The following is a 26,562-nucleotide window of genomic DNA, read 5'->3' as shown; positions in this document are numbered from 1 at the left end:
GTCTTATTTAATAAATCAGATAGAAATATAAAAAGTACGTGAGTTGACCGTGACGTCACGATGTAATGTTTCATAATTATAAATTCCATATTAGCAAATCGTTTTGACAGTTCTAAAAAAGAAACCAATTTGACTAGTAGGAAAATACCCTATTGATAGTTGTTTATTGTTGTTGAGCCCCTCTCTTAAACTTCTGTATTGACTGTCCTTACTTTACAGACAACTGCGCGCGGAGAAGGTTGGCCTATAGACACGCTGTGCTGGGAGTTCACGGTGATGCCTATGGATGAGTCCTCATTCGTGCGTCCGCCGCGGGATGGCGGTGTCTACATCAGGTTAGTATGTTAACCTAAAGTCACTCTAGTTGCAGAATGGCAAACACTTCCTTAAATTATTTATAATTTTAGGAGATCATAACTACCTATCTTATTTGTAAAAATTACTTATAGTCACAACTGTTTAGAGAATACTGTCAGTCAGTTGATACTGATTATGAGTGAATGTATAAAATTGTCTATAAATTTTGTAGAGGGCAGTACTTGGAAGGTGCGTCATGGTTCCGCAAGGATGGGTACCTGCAGGAGCCGCTTCCCATGCAGCTGGTGTTCCCCATGACGCCCATCCACTTCAAGCCGATCCGCGCCACGGGCCGCAGGCTCCGCAGTAAGCATTCATATTCATAGTTCGCATATTTTTGAAGTGAAAACTTCTTTAGCGGCGCTGGGCACTTTTTGAGGTGGGGAAAAAATGATAAACTCGAGACAGCGTAAGGCGATCACGTGACCGTAAGGGGCGTAAGGCGATCACGTGACCGTAAGCCCTAAGGTGGCCACTCATAATTTAAATAGCATTTAAATCAATAAAGAAAAACTCAATGTTATTTGACATTTATGTTGCGGACTCCTTTTCAAGACTCTTTATCTATGTTCAAATAATTTGACGTTGTCATGGCAGTATGTAAATAAACATGTCAATGAAAAAGTGTGATCTTATTTGAGAATGGTAATAATATATAATAAATAAATAGAATACCTCCGCTAAACGTATGTATCGTGTTACCGGGCGTCGGTAACATAGTGAGGTGAGTTTTCACTTCTATCGGCACTCCTGGAGTGCAACCGTTGTTGCTTGTTTATTACTGATTTCTTCTCTGTAAACCACTCTTAAGTACAAGTTACACCGTGTCAAAAAACCTACTCTATTCTCGTTATTACGATATTCCACCATACTGAAACTGTATAGGTATAAAACGAATGATATTTCTATTGATGGCCGAGCTAGTAGGTACTTAGGTTATCCTCAAATATAAGTCAGGGATAACTTATACGAGTTACTGTAAGAAGATCCACTCGCATTTTTGTAACTCTAACCTATAGGTAAATACGATACAGTAAAGACATTATTCCGCAACCAGGGGCCCATTTCTCGAACGATATTAGTCTAATATTATTAGTGTGTTGTCATGGCAACCCATACGATTTGACAGTTCGTGGAGTAATAATATTAGTCTAATACCGTTCGAGAAATGAGCCCCAGGTAGGTACTATTTGGGGGTTGTTAACCTGCATAAAGGTATTGTTTAATTAGAAAACGACTCTAGTTAAAGTGAGACAACTAACGATGTGTAACATTCTGTCTAAAATCGTTATAATTAGGTAATCAAAGATTGTTCTGCCAGTCTACATTGTAGAAGACTACCTTTAGATACAATAGTCTACAGCAGGGGTCACCAATTAGTTTCTTCTGGGGCTGGTTTTAAAATAATAATAGTTTTTACTTGTGTTTATTAAAAGAGTTAATAAATATATACAGGGTGTCCCAAGAAGTAGTGATATACTGAAGCTGGGAGGTAGAGGACCTAGAGGGCTATCTGAATCACCCCCATGTATGTTCCGCGATTTTTCGTATTTTCGGAGTTATGATTTTTTTTAATTTTTCACCTATTGCCGAGTACGACGAGATTTTTATTTATGGTGACGTGAATTATTGCGGTAGATGCTTAATTTTTTTTGTGTGCTAAGCTGATAGATAGGCCAATTCAGTATGGTAACATTTACTATCGTTAGATCTCTGAATGGAATTAAAAAAAAAATTAATGCCAAGAAAGATAAAATTACCCAGTATGTTTTATTTTTCTGAGCGCCCTTGAAGTTGTGAACATACTGGGTAATTTTATCTTTCTTGGCATTAATTTTTTTTTATTCCATTCAAAGATCTAACGATAGTAAATGTTACCATACTGAATTGGCCTATCTATCAGCGTAGCACACAAAAAAATCAAGCATCTACCGCAATAATAGGGATGTTGACATGAATCGCGAATATATAACATGTTATGTTTTTACCATAGCAGGGAATATTAGAATGCGGAAAATCATATTTTGCAAGTGTAAATATGCGTAATAAATTAATTAAAAATAATCAAAAGTATTTAAAATAATGCCCAGTATCACGTGACTGCAAACGCCAATCGGAGCGCGTGACGTAATCACAGTGGAATCACCAAAGACAAGTTATAAAACCTGCCTAAGTGTCTACAGATTATCGTACCGAAACGCGATCTTGGTGCAGTGCGGCGCACGAATCGATAGTGTGTAAGGTGGTGCGTTAAGGACGCAGCTATAAGTTAGAGCGAGAAAGAAGGTCGCTGTCCGATGCGGTAGTGTGTTAACGCTTTAAAAAAAATGTCAGTTGCCATATAAAGAATTAAAAAAAATGACTGACAGCAGTTTGCTTAAAACGCCGTTACGTCATCAAGGTCACGTGACAGTTTGGAGCGTTTAGGCGCGAAATTTAAACACGAAACTTATTATACATGTTTTTTTATTCAAAATTAATGAATATATTTTTTTAATATTTTTTTCTGTAATTATTACGTGTCTATCTACAAAATGAAACCAGTTCCAAAAAATTGTCAACATCCCTATTCACGTCACCATAAATAAAAATCTCATCGTACTCGGCGATAGGTGAAAAATTAAAAAAAATCATAACTCCGAAAATACGAAAAATCGCGGTACATACATGTGGGGGTGATTCAGATAGCCCTCTAGGTCCTCTACCTCCCAGCTTCAGTATATCACTACTTCTTGGGACACCCTGTATAGGTCGCCGGTCCGTATGCGGACCGCGGTCCGCCATTTGGTAATCCCTGGTCTACAGCTACAGCGTTGTTGGTCGGTTAGGTTTCTACGTTAGTTGCTTATATTACAGTGTGTGGCCTACAACACGGGCGAATAATTAAAACGTAGATTCTACTCCTCAAACAATAAAACTTTTGTTCTACAACTTTTTGAAATTATGTAGTCTTAAAATTGTCCCTTTTTCAAACAAACTAAATAATATTTTCAATGTACTTTAAATTCCGTCTAATTGACATTGCCCATCAGTCTTGTCACCGTACAGGCATAATCAATTTCGTAATACATTGCGTGTTCGAATAAATTTTAAAGTGTTTTAAAATACAAACCGCAAGTTATTTTTAAAAGTAGCTGAACAAACATTGTCTTGTTTGAGGAGTAGAATCTACGTTTTAATTTTTCGCCCTTGTTGTAGGCCACACACTGTATATACAGTATGTTTGCAGACCGGTACATCTGCCCGTGCTACTACTACCCGAAGCGCATGGGCGCGTTCGTGGTGGCCGTGGACATGCCCTCCGGGAAGGAGGTTCCCGACTTCTGGGTGAAGCGCGGCACCGCGCTGCTCTGTACGCTTGCCACTTAGCAATACAAGTACGATGTTTTAATACTGCGTTTTATTTCTAGTAGTGCTTTTGGACGCTTGAACGGATTATGGATATTATGATGAACCGTTAGCGCATAGGTACTTTAGAGCCTGAGTAGCAGCCGTAGGTATTCGGACAATAACATACGTCAAATATTAAATATTGAAACTATATGGATCGGATATTGATACTTGTTTGACACTGACATATCCGATCCATATCGTTGCAATATTTAATATTTGACGTATCTTATTGTTCGAATACGGCTGTTTGTAACCGTAACCATTTTTATGACCGTGCGATTGCCAAATTAGCCAAGCTAAGCCATTATATTTATTACATATAAATGTCCAATATTGATAACGTTAATAAAACATATGGTTAGTTAACTAATTACTAATTAGGTACGTATCTATATCTACCTAAATATACGACATGCTTTGTTTTCATAATCTTTGGGGTGCGAGCATTTTTTACGTTTTACGTTTTTAATAAGACAAGAAATTACAAAAAATATATCACATATATTTAATAGTTGGAATAAACATCAATACATCGAGGTAAATAATGCAAATGTAGCTTTTAATAATAAAAAAGTATATTTTTATCTCTATACGTAATACCAATAAAAGGTGCAAGTGTTCGAAGAACAAATGAAGACGAAAGTAAATAAGTGTGTACCTACTTAAACAAACAGCTTTACTATTCATAGCTAATTTAAATATAATAGCTTAATTACTCAGTTACATTTATCTAAGTTGACTGACGATATTGACAGTTCATTCTTGAGTTTTCGACGGGTCGCTAGTTATACAATAAAACTGAAAAAAAAAATTAGTACCTACATTATCCGCCTTAGAAGATACTGCGCAAATTAGAGTTCAATTTATTGTGAGTGGAGTTTGGGAGTCGTTTTAATCAGTGGAAAAAATATACCTTTTTTTTTAAATTGGACTTGATCTAGTAATTCTAGTTGTTAGCGTAATTGCACTACCTGATTGATAGGTATTCATAGATATTCAAAGGTACTCAATTGATATTTTTTTGAGATAGTTAATAGAGAGATAGGTAGTAATCATTCAGAATTTGGTAGACAAAAGACCGCATGGTGCTTTCCACCGATTTTTGACCGACCAGCAAGAAGCAAACCGACAACTGCAGTTACAATGTGAAGAGGGACGCAGATTAAACTAGACTAACTGTCAAAATACGTTGAAACAAAAACAAGTAAATTATATAATAGTTTTATTAAAAAAATATATTTACAACCTAATAGTAAACTTATATTTATTCACAAGAATACATTAAACGAACCTACCTAACGACTACCGACGACCTAACGACACAATATTATGCATATTTCACATTTAATAAAATTTAATAAATAAAAGTGTAAATGTTAATACAAATAAAATTGTTTTCGTATACTAAGTACTTACGTCGCAATCAAGTCAAAGGTCATAGCTAAGATGCCAATCGTTTGCGCTACGACACCGCTTTCTGCCTCTCTATCACTCTTACATACTAGTGCGATAAAGAGACAGGTAGCGTTTCGTTGTCGTAACACAAACGATTGGCATCTTGGCTAGGCACCTTGGTAGTAATTGAGTATCATAGTCACATCATTCGATTGCGGGGATACAAATAAGGTAGGTAATAAGTAACTCTTTTAAAAATAAACCTACCTATATAAATTATATAGGTAGGTTTACACCATTATTATCCATAAATTGGCAAAAATCGTGGAAGACCGAAGCTCAAGTCCAAAAGCTCAATGAAATTGTTTCTGAAGACGAAAGATATTGCTTAATTTTACGGTTTGGCCTCACTTGTTTTTAGTCACTCGCGCGACATGTCACGTAAAATTATTCAATGTTATATAGCTCACAACAGTTTAGAAATATCATACCATTCAAAATTAGCAGCATTTAAATTATTTCATGTAAGTAAGTAAGCTTACAATTGTCTCTGTTTTAAGTATGTGCACTATGGAGGAACAAACATACAAATATCCAAACATACGAATTTCAGATTCATAAATAATCTTAGTAGTAGTATTGCTCATATACTCATAAACGACTGTATCTCCTGGCGTTGCGTGCATTTAATATAATCACATACAATTATTAGTACCTAGGTAGGTATAGGAAAATTAACAATTGAACATAAATGAAGGGATGTTTACAAAAACAACATAACTGACTACACTGGTTGACACCTGAAACGATTAACAATGTTCTTAAAAAAGTGTCAACCGCTCTAAGCAGTGATGTTGTTTTTGTAAACATCCCTTCAAATATACATGAGTTACATGACTTATTACCTACTTCTGGTTCTAGCCATGATTTATAAAAATGTTTGGTTTTAATACAACATTTTAATCCTTATTTACTGGTATTAGACGGACACTTGAAAAAACTCAATAATAATATGTGAATAATATCTAACTTCCCGTCAACGTTCTGTCTAAGTACTTCCCGGGCTTAAACCTGCCCCTCCTAAACCTCTTAAGGGGGCACCTTCCAAAGTTCCTCTCATACGCGCCGTATTCGCAAGTGGGCGAGTTGCAATCGCCAGTGCCCACGCAGACTCGGTCTCGCAAACCAAAGTGCTCGCGTCCGCGGGAGAGTGAAATGCAGTCGCGCCGGCGCTGCAAGTCCTTCCAGTCGCACACGCACACGCAGCCCGCGTCGGACGCGCGTGCCAGGAACAATGTCGGGCAGGTGCATCTGGATATATGGAGATAATTAATCTACATTTACCCTCAGGTTGAGTCAGGATATTTATTGGTTGGTATGACCGAATCATTTTGATCCAGAGTTATAAAGCCGGACTTCTGAAATACGAAGTTCTCACGAAAAATCGAAGGACATATTATATCTCTGCCATATTGGAGTGACAAAATTGAAAATAGATTAATTCATAAAATCGGAGTTCACGGTAGATCTCCAGAGCTCAGTATGATTGAAGTGATGATAGCATATTTCATATTAATTCGTCAACAACTTAATATTGAACAGCTACAGTTGCAGAAAACTGCATATTTGATTATAAAGGTACGTTGGTAAATATTGCAAGAAATACCTTTTTAGCTGTGGTGGCGCAGCGGTCTCGCTTTCCTGCTTCGGCTCTTGCGTGGGCCAATCACTCTGGCTCGCGCTCGCACTCGTGCTTTCCACCTCTCCCCGTCTTTCTCTCGCTTCTAGCGGTCCGACCTGGCGCTTGTCTTGCCTGTCCTGGATGGTATTCTCCTGATTAAGATTATGGTTCTCCTGGCCCTGGCTGTGGTTCTCTTGAAAGTGCCGACGAGATGCCCGTGGGACAGTCTGCAATGTCTCTTGAGAAACGCAGGCGCAGCGGGTGTGGTTGAAGAACTGCATGCGCGCTACCATGAGCCCACTTGGTTTTCTTAACTGGAAAATGAGAAGGGCTTGTGTCAGATCCATCTGATATATTTATAGCATGTTGTCACGTAAAGTCAGGAACGATTTGTCAAACGTAACGCTTGATATATGTACCTTGGTATTAATAACATCTTATGATATAAACGAAAAAAGTAAAAGTTATATTTCCTGAGGCAAGTTCATCAGATAGTACTCTTAAGGACAAGCAGCAGTCTGTAGTGAGCGTAGTATTTTCATACTCACGTAGAGGGGGATAATGACGTACTGGCCCTCCACGGGCGCGCAGACCTGCTCCTCGTTGTGGCAGCAGCCCGTGTCGGCGGCGCAGCGGTGGAGCAGCACGCAAGTTGGCCGGTATCTGAAACGGTACCAAATACTGAGCTTGATGATAACAGAACGAGTTGAAATTAGGTATGGTGATGCTTATTTATGACCTAGTGGCTAAATAGACAAAGAATGACATTGGTACTTAGATTTATTAAACCAAATCCGCGTGGGGGAATAACGCAGGGCACTCTCGCCGTCAAATACACGCGTGCTACCAGCGCCGCACACTCTCCCTTCTATCTCTTCTTACTCTTTTATAAAGATAAGTACAAGAGCCTTTGTCAACGAAACAACGTCGCGTCGGCGCTACACCCGCTTGCTCTTGTTTCATACGTACAGGGTGTCAGATGCGGGGGCCATGTGCCGCACGGACAACCACCGAGGCTGCGGCGTGATGCACTTGCCGCGCGGCACCATTGCCGACAAGTACGCGCGTGCAGCTCGCGCTACACCCGCTTGCTCTTGTTTCATACGTACAGGGTGTCAGATGCGGGGGCCATGTGCCGCACGGACAACCACCGAGGCTGCGGCGTGATGCACTTGCCGCGCGGCACCATTGCCGACAAATACGCGCGTGCTGCTCGCGCTACACCCGCTTGCTCTTGTTTCGTCAGCGATGCTGAAAAACCAGTAAAAAGTTATACTAAGAATCTTTGCTTTAAGTAAGTACCTATTTAATTGATGAATGAAACCAACATCTCATCATAAGACAATGGAGCGTACCTACCTAAACGTTCAAGTGTCGCCAAGCTATTCTCAGAAATGGAATAAGATGATAATGAATGATATATAGAATTAATCGATGAGAATTTCTTGTAATGAGTACGCTAGTGCGTATGATACATGAATACATGTTACTGGACTAGAATAATCCCATTCATAATTGCTGCTAGAAATGTTCGAAAACTAATGCATGATGATTAATGTGTTTTGCATAAAAAGCTTGAGCATGTGCAATGTGCCTTGCGTGTGTACTCAGGTATAAACGAATATGACTTTTAAATACTTACTATCGTCTAAAATCCTGGGTCTCTCCTTAGTAGCGGCTATGCTGTCCACCGCCGACACCACATTTTCCAACTCGACGATCTGAGGACTATCTCCGGCCAAAGACCTGGTGTCGCTTACTACAGACAAGGCTGAAAAGGCAGTCCCAAGCCTTTCCAGGCGGTTCAGAGCCGACGGGGTTGGGAACCTCACGGTCTTAGCGGTGGTGCCCTCCCGCTCATCTGGATCCAGGTCTTCACTGTCGTCCATGGCGTAGTCATCTTCGATGTCTATATCCTGAAAATATTAAAAAAATATGTAATACGAGTACTAAAACAAACCATCATCAAAGTGAGAATCGGATTTCAAGAAGGGAAAATCCTGACTCTTGGGTACCTACCTACTTCATGTTTATCATGAAGTAGGTAGGTACCCTTACTATATCATATTTCAATTACTTATAGTTTTTGACGAAAATAGCTGCGCACGGACCAACATGATGAAACTTGTTATCGATTATCAAATTAAGGGTTCCGTTATTGTCATTTAGGCATTACAGAACCTTAAAATGCGGTATCGGGAATTTAAGCCGTTGGTAGATCCGTCCAGGCCCAGGCCGCCCAGGCACATATTCTTGATCCGCTTAATGCGAGTAAATACACGCAATAATAGTAGGTAGGTATCTTCGTTACGCTAGAATCCGCTATTAGATAGTTGTTCTCTGTTTAAACTAATAAGAATGCAGTTTTTAGTACTAGAAACTTTTTAAATGAACAGCTAGGACCAGGTGCGTGAGGTGGTCTGAAAAGTGTGCAAATAGGTACCTACTAACATATAAAGCAAATCCAGAACAAAAGTCTAAATATATTTAATTGTAAAAGCATTTGAACGGGAGTAATAAAAAGAAAATAAAAATCAAAGACTGCCAGATAATGTACAATCAATGATCAATCATAGTCTGGGATCAAAAGAGCTCACGAAAGAAGCCGGCGCAGACGGAAATAAACTTCTATTTTAGGAGTAACGAGTAATGTCGGTTAGGATTACTTCGCCCCTAACAATACCTACCATTTTATTCATAACAGGATCTGGTTTCTGAGATTTACCGATAAATATATACCTATATATATAAAGATCACACGTTTTATTGCATGCTTAAGTCGTTTGCGTCTTTCCTATAGACGTAAAAAAGTTAAAAAATTTAAAGCAACGTGATTTTTACGCTGCACCCTTACAGGCGGGATTAAATTTTTTCAGCTCTTAAGACTCAAACAAGAAAAACTTTATATTTTTGTACCTAGGTACCTTTAATGGTATTGTACACAGAAGATACCTTTTTCTATAAAGAGTGAATAATTATTAGTATAGGGTATTTGACTGTATTAAAAATAAATTATTTTACATCATGCATGAAATAAAGCTCCAGAATATTAATAGAGAAACGTAAACAGCAGTTATTTCTATTTTATAACCCGTATAAAACTATAAAGGGTAGGTTATTTGATTGTGACGTCACATGCTAGAGTTTCATATAAATTCCATAGTAGGTAGCAAAATCGTTCTGACAGATCGAAAAAAGAAACTGATTTGACTAGTACCTAGTCAAATACCATATTATTACGTAGAGTCTGTGCGGAAAGAGAAGAGTCGTGGAATATAAGGGAACCAATACATTTCACGACTCTTCTCTTTCCTCACAGATTCTGCCTACATTGAGTGGTCCTACTAACTTTATGTGAAACTATTTGTGATGATATCTTACTCGTAAGTTACGTTGATATTTACAGATAACCGAGTTACCTACCTAAAACATGTTCATCTACCTATAGTGCTGACTTTATAATTTTTTTCACTAGTTTCCAATTACCAAAATGCGGTACTATTATTTGCCCGGTAAACAGCATTCCTTCTCCCTGAGTGTACATGAACTTTCGTGGTTGCCTTACCGGAATGCGCACACCTATAAACTATAGTTGACACAATTAACTGACCATTCGTAATCCTTATTGATAGCAGATAAGGTCTAAAAATGCTTAATTAAGTGTGTTATACAAGCCAAGACCATATAAAGTTCGTAAAAGCTAGATTGCGGTGCAGGTGCTAGGTGCTGGCTGGATTCCTTGCCGAGTTAAATGCCCTTGTAAAGAGATCGTCATTAATTGAGAGAAGACGACTATAGGGTAGTATTTTACATTACAACTTTTAAAATATTCGCTAAAACTTCAGGTACTTAGGTACTTACTTCATAATTCTAAGCCGTCGGTCCATAAAAAACAGACATTTTGCGTGTTGTACGAAACTAAGAAACCGTCCAGTAGAAGTTATTTAAATATCCATTTCGCAAAAAAATAAACAATGGCTGTAGGTAAAGTTACCAAACGTGTAAAGCGGCTTTATTTTTTTTTCAGTTTCAAGGTCCTTCACAGAAAAACTTTCACAAAAGTTCTCATGTTTTTTGCCTATAGGTGTGTTATCCTATTCGATTCCAGCTATGTTACTAACCGGTAGCACACTAGTAGCTCGTAAAATATCGTGACAGCCCTACTTAACGATCGTAAAGTCATGCGCAAACGACATAATTGAGATGCGGTGAGCCTCGCCTGCCCTGCGCCTGCGTCCGGTCCTCGAGCTTTCTTTATGTAGGTACTAGCTGTTGCCCGCGACTTCGTACGCGTGGATTTGTATATTGGTGGTTATAAATTCTACATTAGCTTAGAACATTATGCAGCAAAAGATAGCAGTAGGGACGGTTAATCATTTGTTAATTATTTTACAACGCATGAGATTTGTCTTTCACAACCTGGCTACGTAGTTTCAAGCCCCTAACTGAATAAAATTGTTCTCGATAATCTCGATATAATCTCTCTCAACCCCCAGAAGATTTTCAAGTCCACTATTTAATAAAACCTACTACCTAACTACCTATTTACGAAGTTTGAAGTTCCTAGCTTTAAATAAAATTTGAACCCTCTACCAACTCTCAACCCCTGTTTAAACTTTTAGGGGATGAATTTTTAAAAACGCTGAAATTACTTTTCTTGTATTGTAATAATATGCCTTTATACAACGATTCAAGTCCCGCACTCCGATAAATATTTGGGTTCCATAAAAATTTTCGACCCCCTTCACCACCTTGGGGGATGAATTATCAAAAACGCTGAAATTAGTTTTCTTGTTTTTTAATTTAATACCTTTTTGCAAAGTTTTAAGGTCCTAGCTTAAAATAAAATTTGCACCCCAAGACAAAGTTTCATCGCCTTTTTTACCCCCTTAGGGGTTGAATTTCCTAAAACGTCGCAATTACTTTTTTTTGTAATCGGCTATTATGCCTTTCAAAGAAGTTTCAAAGCATTTGTAATGGATTCAAACTTTCAACCCCTTTTTAACCCTGTTAGGGGATGAATTTTCAAAAACGCTGAAATTACTTTTCCTGTCTTATAATAATATACCCATATACAAAGTTTAAAGTCACACACTCACAAAAATATTTGATCTCCATACAAACTTTCAACCCCTTTTTCACCACCTTGGGGGATGAATTTTCGAAAACGCTGAAATTAGTTTTCTTATTTTTTAATATAATACATTTTTACAAAGTTTCAAATTCCTAGCTTAAAATAAATCTTGAACCCCATACAACCTTTCATCCCCTTTTTAACCCTTTTAAGGGATGAATTTTTAAAAACGCTGAAATTACTTTTCTTGAGTTTTAATAATATGGCTATATACTAAGACTCAAGTCCCGCACTCTCAATAATATTTGATCTCCGTACAAACTTTCAACCCCTTTTTCACCACCTCGGGGGATGAATTTTTAAAAACGCTGAAATTAGTTTTCTTGTTTTTTAATTTAATACCTTTTTGCAAAGTTTTAAGGTCCTAGCTTAAAATAAAATTTGCACCCCAAGACAAAGTTTCATCCCCTTTTTTACCCCCTTAGGGGTTGAATTTCCTAAAACGTCGCAATTACTTTTTTTTGTAATCGGCTATTATGCCTTTCAAAGAAGTTTCAAAGCATTTGTAATGGATTCAAACTTTCAACCCCTTTTTAACCCTGTTAGGGGATGAATTTTCAAAAACGCTGAAATTACTTTTCCTGTCTTATAATAATATACCCATATACAAAGTTTAAAGTCACACACTCACAAAAATATTTGATCTCCATACAAACTTTCAACCCCTTTTTCACCACCTTGGGGGATGAATTTTCGAAAACGCTGAAATTAGTTTTCTTGTTTTTTAATATGATACATTTTTACAAAGTTTCAAATTTCTAGCTTAAATTAAAACTTGAACCCCATACAACCTTTCATCCCCTTTTTAACCCCCTTAGGGGTTGAATTTTTCAAAATCGCTTCTTATCTCTTGTACACTTTACAAATGCAACCTAGTGTGCAAATTTCAACTTTCTAGCTTTTGTAGTTTCGGCTCTGCGTTGATGAATCAGTCAGTCAGTCAGTCAGTCAGGACACTTGCATTTATATATATAGATTGTAGTCAGCATCAATGGTTGCGGATGTAACAACATGCCAAAAGTATTTCCAAGTAGATATATAGGTATTTCTACAGTTCGCGTTCAAAAGTATCTGTAATAGTCATTGTTCTACATAGATATGCCTACATACATATTATCTGGTTTTGTTAAAATGTCGGAAATATTGACACGTAGTCTGATCCGCTACTTTTGATGCTGACTGTACGCGTAATATGAGTAAGTAAAAACTGTTGTATTCAATTCAATTATAAGGATAATTAATACAAAAAATTCCTCATCTTGTTGTATTAATTATATTATCATATCCAAAAGAAAGCTGGTTTTCATGAAAGTGTCTGCCATTTACATCCCAGAGGGGAAGCAAGCCATACTATAACAAAAAATATTCGTGCTTGTAAGTACCTATGTATAAGTAAAATAAGAGCAGTCATACTTTTAAATGTGAATCAATCGGAAATTAGGATAAATACAAAAATATTATTTTCGTTGTAGATAGGTACGTGTGACCTTTGCGTTATCGTGGGCTAAACATAAGTTGTTGTGATAATTGTCATCTCAAAAAAACCCGATTCATACATACACAAACATAACTGGGCCATTTTTTTTGTCAGATTTTGGTTAAATTTGGCAGGTTTGAAAAAAAAAATGAAAATACGACAACAAAAAAATGGCCCAACTATGAAAAGAGATGGTGTAGTTACATAGATATTCATGAATTCACGTCCTTTCTCAAGAATAAGGTTAAATAAAAAGAAGTTTGATATTGTGACGATAATAAATGGCATAAAAATTTCAATATTGTTAGGAAACGTGAATTGGCCATCGCCGAGGCTCCAAGACAATTAGCAGGGTATAGCAATGCAACATCCACAATTAAAGCAATATCTGTCTATGTATAGCCCGCTCCCGGTACAAAGTTTTATATTAATTAAAAATTTACATGCTATTAAAAATATTGGGAGGTATCCTTAATTGCGTGTTTTATGGATTTTGTGGGTTCGGAACCCTACATTGTGGGTGACACGCGCTTTGGCCGGTTTTTTATCCTTTAAAAATTACAAGACCCTCCGTACGAGTTTACCACCTGTCTGGAACGACTGTATTTAATTGTGATGGCTCGCTTCCGTAGCACCTCTGGCAGCCGGCCAGTGACACGAAATTTTATCCTGTTTTTGACTCGACAAAGATGGCAAAAATGGTCCGAGGAATAAATGAAACTAAGTGAAATTTAATATTTGTATAGGGATTTCAAAATCATCTTTAGGTTGTTTTTATTTATCTGTTTTTTTTTTCGTTTAGGATCTATAACGATTCAAAGTTGGCTAGAAACAAAACCTCTCTCGCTTAAACTTTCCTAACTGTAGTAATATTTTTGTCGGTTTTTAATTAGTATTTCTCATAGCATTTTATGATCACATGTCAAGGGCAAGGGGCATGACATATTATAAATGATTGCCACTATTGCCAGATTATAGCCCATTTGCAGAAATACATTTCGCATAAACCTATTTCAAGGTTTTGTTATTCATTTCGTAGTATATGGAATGATATCATCTGCACTTCAATTGGTTCTGGTAACTTGTAAACCCAGTCCTACCGAGATAACCCACAGGTTATCGGTGACACACAAACCGACAGTCTATTTTAATGTGCCTTAGATTACGTAGGTATTTGGTATTGATTGACGGCAAGAGTTGCAATTTAATACGATGCCTAGTACTAAATACTACAAGAAATAACCGCTTATCAAACGACGCACACAGAATAGCACGACATTATTTTTTCGCTGTAAAAATAAGGATTTCGATTTGACCAACTGCTATAAATGGAGAATTTCATTAAGAAAAAGGTATTCTTTGAAACGGAAGAAAATAACGAAGCAAGCTTAAAAACTTGAAATTCGTGTCATTGTGGTGTTCCGTTCTGGTCTTCATCAGCAGTTCCACTTCATCCACTGTCACTTTTCAGGGTTCCGTAGCCAAATGGCAAAAAACGGAACCCTTATGGATTCGTCATGTCTGTCTGTCTGTCTGTCCGTCCGTATGTCATAGCCACTTTTTTCCGAAACTATAAGAACTATACTGTTGAAACTTGGTAAGTAGATGTATTCTGTGAACTGCATTAAGATTTTCACACAAAAATAGAAAAAAAAATTTTGGGGGTTCCCCATACTTAGAACTGAAACCAGGCGTGGCAACTCCGCGATTTCGTCGCTTTGCTACAGGTAGCTAAAGGTACATCCGTTCCACCCCAATTTTGGGGAAAGCCATAAGCTGCGCGTGGCGCTGTCGCCACCTAGCGGCCATATCTGTGCTGATCGTAACAGACGCGTAGACGCGTTTTGTTAGAGAGTGAGTCTTCTGTACCTAGATGGTACCTAGTACTATTATTTATTCTGTGCTGAAACGGAAAAAAAATTTTTTTCATCAAACCCATACGTGTGGGTCTGTGGGATAGATACCTCACAGGATAGGTCTTCAAAAATGATATTGAGGTTTCTAATATCATTTTTTTCTAAACTGAATAGTTTGCGCGAGAGACACTTTCAAAGTGGTAAAATGTGTATCAGGCTCCATAGCCTATTATGTATCACTGCGACCATTGCTGATCTATTGTGATCGCCACCTACTACAACTCTCGATCCAAGCCTGCAACTTCAAATAGCTGCAGGATCTTCTTGATCTCGAGAGACTTTAACTCCTCCGGGCTCATTATGTATCCGCCCAGGATCAAGTCACGAGTGCGCATTAGGCAAGGGCACTCTGCGAGGATGTGCAAGGGCGTCTCCTCTGCCTCCATACAGAGTCTGCACCGCCCTATGTCCCGTTTCCCCATGTATTGAAAATTGGTTTGAACGAGATCTACTTAGTAAGTAGTTTTTTTTAATACGACATAAATTACGGAACCCTTCATGGGCGAGTCCTACTCGCACTTGGCCGCTTTTTATATGTAAATGCTTGATTTATCGTTGGAATTACAAAAATCGCTACATGTATGCCTATAAGATTTGAGAAGTTCACTCGATTTCTCATGGATCCCATCATCAGAACTGTAAGTTATATAGGTACCTACATAGAGTACATAGTTATTTACAATCAAAAATTTAATTCTTACAATCGGTTGAGAAATTAGGAATTACATCATCCCAATACATTTTTTTCATTTCGATCGGCGTTTTTGCCGTCATCTCGGTTCGGCCCCCTGATTTCCTCACGATTATTTTCTTCACCGAAATACAGGTAAATAAATATCAAATGATATTTTGAACATAAGTCCCAAGATGCTCATTGATTGGTACAAGCCAGGGTTCGAACCCATGACTTCAAGTTTGGAAGTCCTATCTATTCTTAACTAAAGGCTGTATTTTAATGTTACTTTTTACGAGTACCTACACTTAACTAATTAGATACCAAGATACCTAACTAACCTGTAGATCTTTTTAAAAGTTAGGCACGCTTTATTACTCACTAAGTCACTATTTACGTAATTCCTGTTCGTTGCGATACAAACACTTAGCAGATAGCGACGGAATATCACTAGCAGACTACACTACTACGTTTCGCAACTTCATGAGTTGACATTACTGTCTTTACACATTGACATTAAAACAGTGTTTAGTCGGATTAAGGTAAGTATTAATATTATTATTTGAATGGTAAGTACCTACTATATTAATATGTATATACAAATACAACATATCCCTTTTAGCAGACTTTAATGCGTCGCTATTATTGCCGTTTGATATATATTAAGCCACAGGCGGACCAGCACATAGTCCCTGGCGCACACGACAAAAAAGTGCGATTTACGGCAAATGATGATTATGGAATTTCCTTTTGCAGAGTTGGTCCTTTTGACTCACAGATTGATTTAGGAAGGGGAGCCAATCGAATTTTTAACCGCCTTCAAAAAAAAAAGGAGGCTCTCAGTTTGACCCGTATGTATGTATGTATGTATATTTGTTCGCGATTATCTCGCGTTTGGCTGAACCGATTTTGATGCGGTTTTCAGAAAAGTGTTTGTTACATTCTGGAGAAGGTTTTAGTATACATAGATCTGAGCTGATGCTGAACCCTGGCTGTACCTAGTGGAACTCAGGTTTGGTGCAACATAGGCCCACGCTGTTTTGGTCATCCGACACGCCTTGATGAGCACTTGGGAGAGCAGTACCCAAGATAGAGCTGATGCTGAACCCTGGATGTACCTAGTGGAACTCAGGTTTGGTGCAACATAGGCCCACGCTGTTTTGGTCATCCGACGCGTCTTGATGAGCACTTGGCAGAGCAGTACCCAAGATAGAGCTGATGCTGAACCCTGGCTGTACCTAGTGGAACTCAGGTTTGGTGCAATATAGGCCCACGCTGTTTTGGTCATCCGACACGCCTTGATGAGCACTTGGGAGAGCAGTACCCAAGATAGAGCTGATGCTGAACCCTGGATGTACGTAGTGGAACTCAGGTTTGGTGCAACATAGGCCCACGCTGTTTTGGTCATCCGACGCGTCTTGATGAGCACTTGAAAGAGCAGTACCCAAGATAGAGTTGATGCTGAACTCTGGCTGTACCTAGTGGAACTCAGGTTTGGTGCAACATAGGCCCACGCTATTTTGGTCATCTGTCACATCTTGATGAGGACTTGGGAGAGTAGTGCCGCCCAAGATGGAGCTGATGCTGAACTCTGGATGTACCTAGTGGAACTCAGGTTTAGTTCAACATAGGCCCACGCTGTCTTGGTCATCCGACGCGTCTTGATGAGCACTTGGGAGAGCAGTACCCAAGACTGAGCTGATGCTAAACCCTGGATGTACCTAGTGGAACTCAGGTTTGGTGCAACATAGGCCCACGATGTTTTGGTCATCCGACGCGTCTTGATGAGCACTTGGAAGAGCAGTACCCAAGATAGAGCTGATGCTGAACCCTGGATGTACCTAGTGGAACTCAGGTTTGGTGCAACATAGGCCCAAGCTATTTTGGTCATCTGTCACATCTTGATGAGCACTTGGGAGAGCAGTACCCACGATATAGCTGATGCTGAACCCTGGCTGTACCTAGTGGAACTCAGGTTTGGTGCAACAAAGGCCCACGCTATTTTGGGCATCCGTCACATCTTGATGAGCACTTGGGAGAGCAGTACCCTAGATATAACTGATGGTGAACACTGGCTGTACCTAGTGGAACTCAGATTTGGTACAACATAGGCACACTTTGTTTTGGTTAGCCGACTTATCGTCATGTGCCTATGTTGCAGAGTTCCACTAGGTAGGTCGATCAACTATTTTCTAACCGCCTTTAAAAAAAGGAAGTTCTCAGTTTGACCCGTATGTTTGTATGTATGTTTCTTCGTGATTATCTCGTGTTTGACTGAACCGATTTTGATGCCGTTTTCAGAAAAGTGTTTGTTACATTCTGGAGAAAGTTTTAGTGTACACTACATGGATGGTTAGAAAAACCAATTGGATCCGGTAGGTGGCGATGCTATCGGTATACCTACCATCAAATTTAAGTTGCTGAATCCGATTTAGATAAAATAGTGGCAGTGGGAGTCGGAGTCGGATTCGGATTCGGACTGGGAATGGGAGTGGGACTGGGACTGGAAGTGGGAGTGGCAGTGGGAGTAGGAGCAATATTAATACAAATCGTTTAGCACCGAAACGTCATCTTATGTTTTGTCGCGATTATCATCGAGTTAGGCCATCAGTTCAGCAACATTAGTAGGTAAGCAGTTACTTCCTAGCCCAAAACTAAATGGAGATCCTAACAAACAAGTATTTTAGCCCAAAACCTAAAATAAATGAAGTACCTATCACTAAAAATTAAAAATTAAATTAAATATGTAAATAAAAAAGAATAAAAAAAATAAAAATAAACAAAAAGAAAACCAAAACAAAATAACTTAATACTAAATTACACTAAAACTAAATGGAGAGCCTAACAAACCAGTATTTTAGCCCAAAACCTAAAATAAATGATTGACCTATCACTAAAAAGTAAAAAATAAAATAAAATAAATAATAAATAATAAAAAACTTAAAAATAACCAAAAAGAAAACCAAAACAAAATAACTTAATATAAATTCTTTTTTTTTAAAAATGGAACCGCCTTCAAAAAACCAACCCACTGAAAAGCATAAAATAATTTTTATATGGCACCCCTATACATGTCCAGTCCCTATATCCCGTCGTAAAGCAAATTTCTGCCAAAAAGTAATTAATACCTAATAACAAGAAAATTAATAATCATCCGGGTAATTACTTAGTTTTTGAAGGCGGTGCCAAACCAACAAAAACATTCTTTGCTACCAATCAGAAAAAAAAATACGAGTATGTATGTAGTACCTACAAGAACTAAATTAATGAGTAAACTAAGTATGTATTTATAATGCAAGTACGTGCAGCGTTCTTCGTTGTCTAAAATATCGGTTCTCTAAAATTTTGGTGCCCCCGAAATTTGTAAAAAATAAAGTTTTGCTAATTGGTCAAGTTCGGTATCATTTTCGTGTAACTCAGGGATGCTAAATTCATTTCTGATATTTAATTTATATGGTTTCATATAAATAATTTGAATAAAACTAAAAATAAAAATTTGCTATTTTATTTTTTTCCGAATAAATGCCAATTTTTTTTTTATTTTAATATATACACAAAGAATAAAAATTTCATGAAATAGCCCTACTATTCCTCGTTATAAAAAGTATACACATGGTATTTCTAAAAAATGTGAAGAAAAAAAATAAAATGTAGACCTACTTTCGACCACAAGCTCACCGAATGGTATACAACGATGTGTGTTACAGCTATTAGAATTACGGCGTTTGATGATGATGAGATACCTTTTAGCATAATGAGTTCTTAGAACCCTTAGATCATTTTAGGAAGGAGAGCCACCTTGATTTTTGGTGCGGTATGGATGAAAGGGTGGGGTGTGATTTGTCCCATACAATCATAACGTTATGAAAGCACCTGTTTAGGTTTCTGCATTAAGTTTGGTGTCATTATCGAGAAAATTAAAAGAAAAAAAAGGGAAATGGACTAATAATTACATTATTTCGTATTTTAAAGATTTTACTACCTATAATTATATTTGTTTACACTCTTTAACATTGCTTATGTTCGGTGCACAACCTAATCCGATTTAAGGGACGTATACGCAGGAAAATAATGTAAATATTAGTCAATATTTACATTATTTTGTATTTTGAACATTTAATCACCTAAATGATTTCTTCCTTTTGATTTACTCAAGAATGTCACCAAACTTATTGCAGAAACCTATACAGGTGCTTGCATAAATTTATGATTATATGGGACAAATCACCCAAATCTTTTCATCCCGACCATACCAAAAATCAAGGTGGCTCTCCTTCCTAAAATGATCTAAGGCTTCTAAGGACTCATTATGCTAAAAGGTGAGATCATCTTCATCAAACGCCGTAATTCTAATAGCTGTAACATACTACATCGTAGTATACTCTTCGTCGAGGTTGTGGACGTTGTGGTCGAAAGTAGGTCTACATATTATTTTTTTTCTTCACATCTTTTAGAAATAAATATGCCATGTGTATACTTTTTATAACGAGGAACAGTAGGGCTATTTCATAAAGTTTATATTTTTGTGTATATATTAAAATAAGGAAAGTTTTGGCATTTATTCCAAAAAAAAAATAGCAAATTTTAATTTTTCATTTTTTTCAAATTATTTATATGAAACCATATAAATTAAATATCAGAAATGAATTGAGCATCCTTGAGTTACACGAAAATGATACCAAACTTGACCAAATAGCAAAACTTTATTTTTTACAAATTTCGGGGGGCACCCCCCCTGAAGTCAAAATTTTGCATTAAAAGATTCGATTGGCTCCCCTTCCTAAATCAATCTGTGAGTCAAAAGGAGCAACTCTGCAAAAGGAAATTCCATCATCATCATTTGCCGTATAATTAAGTCTGGACCAGGGACTAACAAGTGATATCCAACATTACACATAGTTAACTGATGACGGGGTTGCAAATTAAACTGGCTTCTTTCTAATAAGCAATGGGAATGCAATGGCTGATAATAAACAGAAATCGTGCTTTAATGCGACGTTGCATTATATTTATCGGGAGTTTGTAGATAACTTGAGGGCAGCGGCTATTTTCCTCGGTTATGCAAGGTTCACGTTTGTTGCCACTCGGCTGTCTGCGTCAGTCCAGAATTCGATTCCAGGTCTACAAAAAAAAGTTTTGGTAATTTTGCCACTAATTTTGGATAAAATGAAATAGTTCCAGAACAGTATAAAACTATTGGGTCTAAAATGGTGCGACTTAGCATACGAGATATCTCGTTAAATAAATGCATATAGTTATTTCGCTCTGATAATTATCATATTAATATTACTTGATTCTGTCAAAGCGGTAATAACCGATCAATAGATCTAAAAGTAATAATTGCCTAATTAACATTTAAAACCCTGACTTATGTCACGATTCGTCATGGATTGAAGAGACCACGATAATTAAAAAGCCTTAAACCTCAAAATAGCGCGTCATTGACCCAACGGATTACCATTACAACATTTTTACGATTAGGTACGTTTTCAGCCTTAACAGTATAGGTACCTGTTTGATATTCTTAACGTGTCTGACAAAAAATATTAATTGTTTTCATACCCATACCCTAAGGTCATACCTTATTCATTAGGTACCTACCTAAATTTTACGTCATATAATTTGATTGGCTGTGAAATTAAAAGATAACGCTAAATTTACATTATACTTTGAGTCCTAGCTCCTAGCAAATGTGGTCATCTCCAGCCAGTGCCGGCCCGAGACCCTGATCAGGGTAGAGCGAAGTCGGGTTTTGGCGCTCGTCGTTGAAGTTTTCAAGCGTATTTTCCACCCCCCCCCCCCCCCTTGCCACACTCGCGTCTTTTAATTTTTTTCTTCTCATTTGCCATTTTGGCGCCCCCCTTGCCATCCGGCGCATAGAGCGGCCGCTCCACTCGCTCTACCCTAGATCCGGCCCTGTCTCCAGCAGAAGCATGAAACTTGGAATGCCTATACCTATAATGTGCCTACCGTATGATAAAGGGAGTGTATACCTACTAGCCAATTTTTAAACTTAAATAAAGCTTCATCTGATCTTGTATACTAGTATGACCTTATAATATTGACCTAGATTACCTATAGATATGCAGTAGACTATGTAGAGTTCTTTGACAAAATGTATTAACTAAGTATGTAAGTAATTATATTTTTTCTTAGAAAGGCATCATGTACTTATTACTATATCTGTAGGTACATTGGGGGTAACTACATTTGGGTGCGAAGAAATCGGACCACCCCAGCATTTTTATCATTTTTTCAATTTCTGTAAAAACTGTAAGAGCTACTGTGACATATTATATCTCTATATATGTTTACAGTAACATTGTACCAGTGTAGCGATCTCTGACTACGGCGACAACTGAAGTATCTTGTACTGACGGATTTCTCGGAAAATGCTATTACGGAATGTAGTTACTTAGCATCGTATTATTAGAGATGAGGCCAGTATCTACGACAATGTTGAATCGAGTGTTAACAAATGTTTTTCTCCAAAAATAGACCACAATTTAATTAATGATTTCTAGCGAAATCTGTAAAAAGCTGTGATAAAGCTACCCCCATTGGTTTAAATACAATATCGTCGTAATGTACCTACTTGTATGTATTTTACAGGATTACTTTTGTCCATAAACTGCGTCGACTATACTTATACAATTAGATGTCATGCTTGAGACTAAGCTAACTTTGACTCGAGTTTAAACATAACAAAGTGAAACAGTGTCATTAGAAACGCCATATTCAAAGAGAATATAACCACTAGTCATATTTTTATTGCAATTTGACATACATGATGACATCGCCACACTTTGTTATTGCTAATGCCATGCACAGTTAGCGTAGTCCGACTCTATATAATTTTATTCGCCAAAATGTATTAACAAAATGAAAACAAATCAACCTTGTTACAGAAAGTGTACCTACCTACTTTTATTGCATTTGAGTCATTAAAACAGATTATACGTGGTATACACAAATAGATTGGTTTCAGTCCCTAGTAGCTGGTGACATTGTCTAATGGCTCTCATGCCAGACGGTGGCAAACAACGATGACATCATACCCGGGACAAGATAATTGATACGTCTCGCCGTTTTGATAGGCCTTAATAAATAGTGCCATGTCATAATTGTGTGTGTAACATTTAAATTATCGTCGGGTGACAAGTAAAAGTCACTAAGTACTACCAAAAAATTAAAGTAACAATGCACTTTATTACACTTGTAACACGGTTTATTGTCCAATAATTTCAATGATGTTAGTTAGTGACTTTTACTTGTCACCCGACGTTATGGCAATGCACTGTTAACGGAGTTTGTGAGCATTGTTGTAAAATGGGAAGCTACTTTATCAAGCCTCTTAGAAGCTTTCTTCATTATTATAAGTTAACTTACTTTCTATATGAACATAATATAGTTCAGTATTAAGTTAAGTTGGTTATGTTTTGTTGTACCTATAGTCATTCTCTGCACCTGGTATGTAGTTTTATTTTATTTTATTTTATTGTTATTGTAAAAATAAATTGTGTTTTTACAATAACAATAAAATAATTTTTTTTGTAAAAATAAATTGTGAAAGCGTGTTAAAAAGGGCCGGGCCGGGCCTAAAAATCCGAAGTTCCCCAGTGAGCCGAGCTTTCATGCGAGGTCGAAGCCGTGCTTCAGGATAAGCTCAGCTAGAGCACAGACGCCAACCAATGTCCATTGTATTAAAAAGCGAGACCGCAGATCGAGCTTGGCGCAGCGAGGCCAAAGGCTAAGCTGAAGAAGAGGAGATTTGGAAGACCAACCAAAAATGGAGTTAAAAAGTGAGGCTGACGGTCGAGCTCAGCAATCTCCACATTACTTAACAAGCCCGAAGCGTACTTATAACCAGCGAGGTGAGCTTTCATGCGAGGCAAAAGGCCAAGCTTCTGAAATCAATGTTTATATTTGTTAAAAAGCGACGCCGAAGGTCGAACTGTAAGAAAGTAGCGCTCTGACACGAACCAATCGTCAAATGTTACTCGACAATAATATTATGTCTTAAGCAAGAGTTACTCGGAGATGAGGTATTAGGCCCTCGGGAGCCTGAAAATCAAGCTCGATATTACAGACTTTAAATCTATAAAATAACATAATTTACATATCATCTAATGATCGTGTATCTGAGAAACTGATATTGGACATTAAGTAGGTATAAATATTTAGGTACAATAAAAACAATACATATTTATCAATTTTGGCCATATGAAACAAATATTGTTTTTGTCGCGCGCGGGGCCGCCGGGGCCCCCTAGCCCTGATGGGAGCCCCACTTAAATCTTTATTTTATTCTGTTTTTAGTATTTGTTGTTATAGCGGCAACAGAAATACATCATCTGTGAAAATTTCAACTGTCTAGCTATCACGGTTCGTGAGATACAGCCTGGTGACAGACCGACTGACGGACGGACGGACGGACGGACAGCGGAGTCTTAGTAAGAATATAATCCGATTCGATTATTGACGACCGGTCTGGCCTAGTGGGTAGTGACCCTGCCTGTGAAGCCGCGGTCCTGGGTTCGAATCCCAGTAAGGGCATTTATTTGTGTGATGAGCACAGATATTTGTTCCTGAGTCTTGGTTGTTTTCTATATATTTAAGTATTTGTATATTATAACTATCGTTGTCTGAGTACCCACAACACAAGCCTTCTTGAGCTTACCGTGGGGCTTAGTCAATTTGTGTAAAAAAATGTCCATTAATATTTATTTATTTATTTATTTATTTATTTATTATTTATTTGACCTAACTGAAATGGGCTTAACCTAGTCACCTTAACTTAATTGGCCAAATCACATTTATTTTATTAAAAAGCGGCCAAGTGCGAGTCGGACTCGCCCATGAAGGGTTCCGTATTTAGGCGATTTAAGACGTATAAAAAAAAACTACTTACTAGATCTCGTTCAAACCAATTTTCGGTGGAAGTTTACATGGTAATGTACATCATATATATTTTTTAGTTTTATCATTCTCTTATTTTAGAAGTTACAGGGGGGGGGGGGGGGGGGACACACATTTTACCACTTTGGAAGTGTCTCTCGCGCAAACTATTCAGTTTAAAAAAAAATGATATTAGAAACCTCAATATCATTTTTGAAGACCTATCCATAGATACCCCAAACGTATGGGTTTGATGAAAAAAAAATTTTTGAGTTTCAGTTCGAAGTATGGGGAACCCCAAAAATTTTTTGTTTTTTTTTTATTTTTGTGTGAAAATCTTAATGCGGTTCACAGAATACATCTACTTACCAAGTTTCAACAGTATAGTTCTTATAGTTTCGGAGAAAAGTGGCTGTGACATACGGACGGACAGACAGACGGACAGACAGACAGACAGACAGACAGACAGACAGACAGACATGACGAATCTATAAGGGTTCCGTTTTTTGCCATTTGGCTACGGAACCCTAAAAATCGAGGCGAATTAATTTTTGAAAACTATGCTTGGTATATTATTGGATAATTTAAATTGCAACAGAAGTCCCCATTGTTAATATTAGGTAATTGGCGATATTTTTTTAGGTAATAATGTATTTAACTATATAAATTTATGAATTATACCTTTGTCAAACTTCAAAGCTCGTTCCTGACTTACCTCATCGTCATAGTCTCCGTCGTCCGACTTGAGCCGTTGCAGGTATCTCGCCTCTGCGCCGACGTCGTCGTCCAGCATCCCCCACTCCTGCAAAGCATCCAACAGCTCCTCATCGTCATCCGACAGATACTTCTGATTACTTTCGTCCGGCGTCAAAGAATTCAGGCGGTCCAGCTTCTCGTACAACTTATCGATCCGTTGAGTGCTCGGGGAGGGTTTTACTGGATTCTCATACAGCTTTCCTATACGGTCAAGAGACGGTTCGGTTGTTTTCAGCGAGAAATTGTCGAGTTTCTCGTAAAGTTTTTGGAGGCGCTCAGAGAGGGTGGGCTGATCGGCGATGATAGTGGCGCGCGCAAGAGCGCACAGGAGCAGCATGAGCGTAGCACGCGGCATGGCGGCGCGGCGAGCGGCGGAGGACTGGCCGGACGGGCACATGGCCCGCACGTTGCGCGGGACCAGATCCCATGCGAGATTTGGAAAGATCTATAGACATGGGTAATTCCCATTTCTTCCATACCTATATGTATATGTATTGATTGGAAGACTAATGAAATAAAGTTGAAAGTTGTACGAGTTCTAAAATTCAACAGAGACCGTGATGACCAGCAAAGTACAACACTTATGATTATGACATTTTGATCGTTTTATTACTAAGATTGCTTATCCGAAAAGAATCAAACTTAGTAGTTACAATAAAAGGAAAAATCTTTGGATGGTGAGACCACAGCCAAGCTACTTCTTAGGTAGGTACCTTAACTAGGTCCTAGGTAGAAATAAGCAGTCTATTGATAGAGCTCTCTACCTCTACCTACCCTAAAATTTTATGACAAACTGACTACATATTAGGTACTCGTACAAGTTATAAGTTATAGGTTCATAGAAACTCAATACATAATAATACCTATAGTACTTCGGTACCT

The 26,562-nt window shown here is 37.8% G+C and overlaps 2 protein-coding genes across 3 annotated transcripts in view; one reads left to right on the top strand and one right to left on the bottom strand.

Annotated features, from left to right (window-relative positions):
• The window catches only part of LOC134648136 (dynein axonemal heavy chain 2), a 73,490-nt gene extending 69,740 nt beyond the window's left edge, over positions 1-3,750 (top strand). For both annotated transcript variants that reach the window (XM_063502623.1, XM_063502615.1), the window contains exons 80-82: positions 220-335; positions 530-663; positions 3,587-3,750. In XM_063502623.1, coding sequence (XP_063358693.1) covers positions 220-335; positions 530-663; positions 3,587-3,726 — 390 coding nt within the window. In that variant the 3' untranslated portion in view covers positions 3,727-3,750. The remainder of the gene's footprint in view (positions 1-219; positions 336-529; positions 664-3,586) is intronic.
• Positions 3,751-6,064: 2,314 nt separating this feature from the next.
• Positions 6,065-26,138, bottom strand: LOC134648696 (uncharacterized). Its single transcript, XM_063503208.1, is given in 7 exon segments — positions 6,065-6,456; positions 6,812-7,140; positions 7,375-7,489; positions 7,796-7,924; positions 7,927-8,077; positions 8,469-8,742; positions 25,640-26,138. Coding segments are annotated over 7 exon segments (1,722 nt in total). The 5' UTR covers positions 26,078-26,138; the 3' UTR covers positions 6,065-6,170.
• Between the last annotated feature and the right edge of the window lie 424 nt (positions 26,139-26,562).

The sequence above is a fragment of the Cydia amplana genome, chromosome 1 (assembly GCF_948474715.1).
Source record: "Cydia amplana chromosome 1, ilCydAmpl1.1, whole genome shotgun sequence".
NCBI lineage: Eukaryota > Metazoa > Arthropoda > Insecta > Lepidoptera > Tortricidae > Cydia > Cydia amplana.
The sequence above is the reverse complement of the archived record's forward strand: the minus strand, read 5'-3'. Positions and strand labels throughout refer to the sequence as shown.